The 7,863-nt window shown below is 37.9% G+C and overlaps 1 protein-coding gene across 2 annotated transcripts; it reads right to left on the bottom strand.

Moving 5' to 3' along the window:
• Nucleotides 1-5,175: 5,175 nt before the first annotated feature.
• LOC148039777 (mavicyanin-like) lies at nt 5,176-6,876 on the bottom strand. Of its 2 annotated transcripts, none has more exons than XR_015693297.1 (3): nt 6,368-6,876; nt 5,507-6,243; nt 5,176-5,369 (listed from the first exon to the last, which is right to left on the bottom strand). XR_015693297.1 is itself a non-coding variant. In XM_087693987.1 (3 exons), the coding sequence occupies exons 1-2, from the start codon at nt 6,549-6,551 to the stop codon at nt 6,041-6,043; spliced, it is 387 nt and encodes a 128-aa protein (XP_087550113.1). In that variant the 5' UTR covers nt 6,552-6,866; the 3' UTR covers nt 5,176-5,369; nt 6,023-6,040. The 2 variants fall into 2 exon arrangements, 1 of the variants encoding a protein (XP_087550113.1); XM_087693987.1 differs by having other exon boundaries at nt 6,023-6,243; nt 6,368-6,866.
• Nucleotides 6,877-7,863: the final 987 nt, after the last annotated feature.

The following is a 7,863-nucleotide window of genomic DNA, read 5'->3' as shown; positions in this document are numbered from 1 at the left end:
CTCTCTCTCTCTCTCGTTCCTTCCACTATAGCTCTTGCTTCCCCTCTATGCTTCCATTTTAGGGTTCACTCCCTTTAATAGGTATCAAAGCCATTGCACTAGCATTGAGGAGCTCTTTCTCTTCAATTCTACTTAACCATGAGAAAAGCTTCAACTTGAAGGTTCCATGGCAATTCAATCCTCTTCTTAAGTACGAATCTTGCTCTCGCTTCTTCCCTAGTGGCTCCCTCCACTTAACTTGTTCCAAAGCTCAAGAACCCTTGGTTGAACCTTAACAAGTGTTCAACAAGTTTCAAGACTAGCATCATAATCAGCATGATTTGTGTAGCTTTCCAACTCCTATCCGTGGCACTGTTGCAAACATTGGTATCTTGTGTATCTCCTATAGCATCTATTAAAGGTCTAGCACTTCTCTTGACATTGCTTAGGACCCACTGGAGCCTCCTTTGCAAGTGTACACCTTAGCCATTGTCTATACATTCAAGACAATTTGCTATAATACAAATAGGAGCATACATTTTTTTAATGTTTAAGTTTCACTAATGCTCATACACTTATGCATTGATGTTGAGATGTTTGGTACATGTCTTGCTATACTTCTTGAATAGATTTGAGCTTTCTTTGCTCAATGTGAAACAAGTTCTTTGTTGTATATACAATGGACAACAAGTATTCCACTTGAAAGCTTTATGCATTGAAGGCTTATATGCTTCTCAGGTTTGACAAATGCTAATGCATATACCTGGTACTAATGTATGGGCTTGAACATGTCTATGGTGACATTTGAGGCTCTCAAGAAAATTTAAACCATTAAAGATTGGCCTAATTCTAATAATGTACATAAAGTTCAATCTTTCTAGTGTTTAGCTAGATTTTATGAAAAATTTGTTAGAAATTTTTCTTTGATTTCTTTGCCTTTGACCATTCTTAATAAGGTGGTTGAACAATTGCGTACATAAGAAACATCAAACATTATGCATTGTTCAATTACTCTTCAATTATTTTAACTAGTGGTTTAAAATAATTTAACATATTGTTCAATTCATACTAATGGTTTAGGAGATATTTTAACATATGATGATCATCTTATTGCCTATGAAAGTCATTAACTAAATCATTTCAAAATAAATCTAAAGCACATGATAAATATTTAATACATATAATTTATGCTTTGGACATTTCAAGTTATTATCTCAAGCAATTTAAAATTTTTATCAAGATTGATCATCAAGCCACTAAACATTTACTAAATTAATATTTAATTTACTAAATTCATGCTTTGGATATTTCAAAACATTACCTCATGGGATCTCAAGTTCTTATGAAGATTGATCAACAAGCCATAAAACATTTCTTGAATTTTGACCATCACATTAAATGGGCATCTTTCATTCAAAATTATCACAGTCGTCTGAACCAATATCAACCAAGTCATGTCAATGTTGTCATAGATGCATGATTAAGTCATAGGCCACATAAAAGTACCATATCATATCTTTTGCTTGGATTTGATCAAATCAAAAGTATACTTTAATCATAATTTTATAATAGAAATTGAAACTATAATACAACGATTCCTATGTATTTTAGTGATCCAAATTTCTCTTTTAATGAGCAAAAGTTTCAAAATACTACTACCGCTATGTTTGATAATTACTCATGTAAATGGATTTTGATATTATCAACACAAGTTGTGTGTTGCCATGCCTTTTAGACATATAGCTACGGCTAAGATGCATTGACCTAGTTAAATGGGACAAAGAGATATCAAATCTGCCATAACTACATGCAAAGAGTTTTTATTCGCATGCTTTTTATTGACCAATCATAAGGCATGGCATGGCAAAAGTTAATTTTTGAATACATGTCTGCGAATCAACCATCACCATGGGAAAACATACGGATTACTTTGTCCATTTCTATAGGCCCATGGGAGCAAATCTCTATGCACTTTATCATTCCCTTTTCTACTACTACTTCTCATCATGATATGATATGTGCCATTGTTAATCAATTCAATAAAGAAGCCTACTTCCTTCCTTCCTTCCTTGTAAAAAGTTGACACCTCAAGTTATCACAATTTTCATTCATGTCATATTCTTCTTCACACGTTTTCTAAGACTATGCTATTTGGTTGAGATGGCCGAACTTTGCAATCGTTTTTTAATAGCTCTTTTTAAGAATTTAGTTCCAAAGATAGATTGCACTTTAATTTTTTAACTAGAAAGTAATGGACAAACCAAAGCAACCAATGATACGATTCTTTATGTTCTTAGATCTTACATAATTTACATACTCTAGTAATTGAGACCATCATCTACCTAATATTCTTCAATTTGCTTACAATTGAGCTTCACATTAAGGAACTTGTTTAACTCCTATTGGAGTGGTAGTTGAAAAAAAATTACATGTCCTTATGACCACTATTGTATATGATGTTCTTAGAAAACATTAAGCAACTGGTTTAACTCCTATTGAAGTAGTAGTTGAAAAAAAATTACGTCCCCATGACCACAATTGTATATGATGTGCTTAGAAAGCATCACCAAAACAACTAAACAATCTCAAGTTACACATCACATATCAATAGAAAGAGCATAACCACTAAATTCAAGATTATCTTGTTTGATGAAAAATTGAAAAGAGATGTATTCCAACTAGTGAAAAAGCATTCAAAAATTAAGTTATCATCTAGATCTCCAAGTCCATTCAAAATTGTTCACAAGATTAATGGGAAAAGTTTTACAATTGATCAAAATTATATCAAAATTACAAATTTATTTTTTCTATGGATAGAATCAAAATTATGAAATTATCATAGTAGTTTATTACAATTTATTATGGACTATATTCATTTAATATTGTGCATTTCATTTTCCTATCTTATAATCAATTATTTATTAGACAAGTTGTTTATAGTGTTATGATGAGCAATCAATAGGATGAAAGACTCCCTAAAAGTACTATATTATTATTAGCATCTATTAATACAAGATCCTTGAATGCACGCTTTCTATGACGATTTATTATATATTTCTTTTCAACAATTATTATTTTTGTTTACCTTTAGGAATAAATAGCATTTTATCTTATTTACACCATAAGCAAGTCATATAAAGTCACAAAGATCAAAGATCACAAAATAGATACTTTCAAAGTATTTTGGGCACAAAAGTATATTCTAATATGATAAATACATTTATTAAACAAATGCTCGAGCATGGAGAATGTATCTATTATTGTATTGTGCAAGTTTTTGATACTCTTCTCTCATGTTTTCATGTTCTCTTTATTTTCTGTTCTACTCCATGGAGAGACAAGCAAACATTATATGTAGTAATTTCATCAAGATTTACCATAAATGTTGCTCTCGCGTTTGGTAGATTCTAACTCACAAATTAGCATGTAACTATGAGCAATGCTTAAATTCCAACTCACCACTCATTATCCAATAAAAGTAATCATGTAATAATTTGGGTTTCAACCATGTTATGTATAATTAGCATTCAAGTGTTCATTGGTTAGACAAGTCAAAGCTTTAGCATTCAAGTGATCATTGGTTAGACAAGTCAAAGCCCTCCAACATATCACTTTCAAATAGTACAACAATCACTCATGACCAATGAGTTGTTTTGATAACCTTACATTCTAACTAATAAAAGATATCCTCTCTCAAATATGGAATTACTTCTTCTTAAGAGCTAAGCCCAATATATGTAAAATCTACTTGCACAATTTCACATGTTCAAATTAAGAGTGGCTACTTTATAAGTCCCAACTTTATAATAAAAGTTATACTCTCTCAAATATGGGATTACTTCTTATTAAGAGCTAAGCCATACTTATGTAAGATTTACTTGCACAATTTCACATGTTCAAATGAAGGGTGGCTACTTCATAACTCCCAACTTTATAACAAATTTAAGTAGTTCAAGGAGTATCCTCTAAACATGAAGATGCTCCATGATCATCCTAGAGTATGGAATAACCTACCGATCTATGAATGGTATGAAAAGGATTCTATCCTTGAGGCTCTTCTCTCTCTCTAAAGAGAGATGATGAGATCAACTCACCCCTTTTCTACCCAAATCCTCACAAAGTAATCTTCCTTTACCACTCTTTCATAGGTGGTGGGTTCCCCACTAGTTTTACTAGATTTAGCCTTGCAATGAGTTGAAAACTTCAAGGGGAGTTGCAACAAAGGAGCTCTAACAATCATCAATGTTATTGTTAACTTTGAAACATTAGGTCCCGGTTTAGCTTGAAGTACTAGACCAAATTTTCAACATCAACATATCCACAAGTTGCAAAAATCAAACTACAAAAAGGGAGAGAACAAGAGGGGGTAAGGAGGAGAGAGAATGTCTTATTAACCAATCTCAAATGTACTCTTAACTCTTAACAAATTCATAACATCTTCAATACTAGAGGGTACCCAAGATTTTATAACGCTAACATAGTGGGATTATTAGGGAAGTGTGATGAGGTCAACATGCTACCCGCACATACTAATAGTGGACTTGTGAAAGTAGAATTTACCTACATGTGGTCTAGCAAGTATTAGCACAATTTACACAATGAAAGCCAAAACCAAGTTTAAAAATTTTATTTACAATAAAAAATGCTTAGGTTAGGAATTGAACAAGAGAATTCATTGTTTTTAAAATGCACAAGAATAATTGTATTAATAACAAACGAGAATGTTTTTAAAAACTGAAGCCACCGCAAGCTGTATCTGACTCACGAGTAGAGATTGCAAACATATCCAGAATCCGAAGTGCATCGGACATTTTCATCACAACGCCCAAGAGCACGTCAAGACGAGAGGAGTCACGAGCGTCTGTTCGGAATTCGAACTCCTGCAACTTCTAAAACACGCAACGAACACCCATTGAGATAAATAGTGTACGTTATCGATCTTTCAACCTTCCGGGAATTGATGGACATAATGTGGTTGTTTACAAAATCTACCTTCGTTACGAGTTCATGCACCCTTTTCCCCAACACAATGCACTAGCCTCTCCTATGCAGCCACCAGTTTACTGCTCTATCTGTCCCCGTTTAAGTCATGAGATGCAGGATATGGTCAATTGTTTATTCGACTACATGGCCTCGCATTAAGATGTAACCTTTCAAAATACCCAGAGCGACAACGGTGATGGAGGCATACGGATAGAACTCACAAAAATGGCCGCTGCCAGCCATTGATTGATATTCAGACGTACTCAGCATACACTTGCTATAAACTTACAAGAGACGGCACAACCACTCGTGCCAGGGGTGTACTACGACTCTCCATGGTAGTAGCGCATGACGCAAACGGACGATAACAAGTATAGATATGAACGAGGCAATGGTTGTCGGACGACCTGCATAATAACGTAAGGAAGTCAGCATTAAGGAAGGGTGAGAAATAGATAGCGTAATGTGGGGTCGTACAATATGAATGTCCCACGTCTCCAGCAACCACGGGAGTTTACCAATCCACAAGTTAGAGACAAATTACCGTAGCAATTGCCCAATATGAATTGCAACAGCATGGACTTCTGCAAAGGAGGGGCCGCACAACCAGCAACGCATAGCAGCTGGCCCGCCCCTTCCCCACACAATGCCTAGCTAGGTTTTTTGGCCTTGGCCAAAAGCTAAAGGTGATCAACATCGAAGGAGAAATGAAAGAGAAAAGCGCCCGTTCCGACATCAGAATACATCAAAAACATCTCACATTTATGATAGGAGAGTACTCCATTAAAAGGGATTAACCCTACACATAAAATTCGAAAAACAGTTAAGATGAGGAGACAGCCTGACAGGCGTGCACAGAGCTGAAATGCAGTGGTGACTAAGTGAAATCCCGACAAAAGCTTGAGGAATCATGGCTTTGGTAAAGAAATAATGGAACGAGTATGGTTATGGTTTATCACGTAGAGGCAGAGTGCTAATAAGCATGGATCAGATGACGTGCAGGATTCCTCTAAGAAGCGAAGAGACAGACGTAACAGCATGGTCGGAAGACCAAACATACCTTTAGGCGACATATGCTTTAGCGAACGGTCACATGCATCTTCATGCCAGCTTCGCAGTGGCCAGGAACCCCGCAGATAAAGAAGTAGCTGCCAGGCTTGGAGAGCCTGACAATGGAGTTGCCATTGGTGTAGACCGCGAGGGGGCGGGAAGCGGAGCACTTGCGGTAGTCCTGCTCGCTCACTAGGAGCACATTATGGAAGGTAGAAGAGTAGGAGAACCCTGCAAGCACACAGACAGCCAGGCGCACACGAGTGTGCAAAGGTCATATTATTTCGTGAGTGGCCGCTGGAAAGCCGCTAAGAATGGGAAGAAGGAAGCGCTTGGCAAGGGGGGCGGGACTTACGTAAAGCATCGTTCACGTGGAAACTCTTCCGCGCGGCCCAGGAGTTGTAGTTAAGCTCGGAGAGGCTCCAGCGCGCGGCGTCCCCGACGAGGTAGACGGTGGCCGCGGAGCTGCAGGCGATAGAGGAGAGGAGCAGGAGGCAGAGGGCCATAAGTGCCATGCCTCTTCCCTGGAGGGCCGCCATAGCTGAAGCTTCGACTGCCGAGAGAGTTTGATACAGAGACAGAGAGAGGGAGGTAGGGTGGGGTGTGGTTGGGTGGGGTGGGATGGGACGAGATACTTCTAGATCCTGATATGATATCTCGACTGTTAATATGGGAGAACGAGAGAGGAAACACCTACACGGGGAGAAAGCGAGTGATGAATGGGAGGGAGAGAAACAGAATAGCCGACTTCTTGTGTAGGTAAAGCTGAGGTGCAGCGCGCAGCATTTAAGGGCTTGCAGACATTAGAAGTCGGTGCCTCTCGCTCTCTCTCTCTCTCTCTCTCTCTCGCTGTGTCTGTGGGGGCCGGCTATTCTCGCTCCACAGCGGTGACTGATGACTGACTCTGGGTGTGTACACAGTGCTCGGGTTTGCGACTTTTTGTCCCAACATCCCCCCCCTACTCTCGTCACATGGTGCCTATGCATAGGACAATAACTACCGCCTGCCATTAGCCTGCTGCAGTCCTGCTCCGCTCTTCTCATTTCACATCCAGGTACAAGAAGCTCAAGCCTCTTACAACACAAGCCACCAGTGTAAAGGGCGCCACAACAGAGTGAGTCGTGACTCTGGTCTCTCCCCCAAAAAGCCAAACTCGCCTTAAACGAATTCCTGGAAAAGTATTTAAAAACCAACTTGAAATTTTTAACAAAGGGAGGGAGTCTTCTCTCTCCCCCATTCCCCTATCTCTCTTCTAGCCTAGTTTTAAATACCCTCTCTTCTACTTCTGTTTATTTTCTCTCATCTCCTTCTTTTCTCTTTCTCTCTCTCCCCCCTTTTTCTTCTTCCCCTCTCTCCTCTCTTTTTCTTCTCTCTCTCCCTCTCCTTTTTTTTCCTCTCCTCTCTCTTTCTCTCTCCATTCTCTCTTTAAATTTTTCCTTTTCTCTCTTTCTCTCTTTTAATTTTTATATTTCTCTCTCTCTCCATTCTCTCTTTAAATTTTTCCTTTTCTCTCTTTCTCTCTTTTAATTTTTATCTTTCCTCTCTATAATGCTCTCTCTCTCTATGTTCATATTCTCTCTCTCCTTTTTTCTCTCCCCACTCTCTTCTTTCTTTTCCTTTTATCTCTCTCCCATCTTTTTTCTTTTTTTAATTTTCTCTCTCTGTTTTAAGTTAATCTTCTCTCTATATGTTTCCCCTCTCTCTCTCACCCCCTTTTCTTCTCCCCCCTCTCTCCTCTCTTTTCATTCTCTCTTTTAATTTTGATATTTCCACAATATAATTCTCTCTCTCTCTCCTTCAACTTCTTTTCTCTCCCTTCCCCCATCTCTCTTCGTCTTTTATTTTAGTTTA

The sequence above is a fragment of the Lygodium microphyllum genome, chromosome 2 (assembly GCF_053477565.2).
Source record: "Lygodium microphyllum isolate KBCC chromosome 2, Lygodium_microphyllum_v1.1.10, whole genome shotgun sequence".
In the NCBI taxonomy this organism is placed as follows: Eukaryota; Viridiplantae; Streptophyta; class Polypodiopsida; order Schizaeales; family Lygodiaceae; genus Lygodium; species Lygodium microphyllum.
Note: the sequence above shows the minus strand (reverse complement) of the source record. Positions and strands in the feature narration are given on the sequence as shown.

What these genes read in the sequence shown, in the direction of transcription:
- LOC148039777 (XM_087693987.1), bottom strand. Translation starts at nt 6,551, where the DNA reads ATGGCGGCCCTCCAGGGAAGAGGCATGGCACTTATGGCCCTCTGCCTC. An exon ending in CCACGTGAACGATGCTTTAC is followed by an intron (nt 6,244 to 6,367) that starts GTAAGTCCCGCC and finishes GTGTGCTTGCAG; the next exon opens with GGTTCTCCTACTCTTCTACC.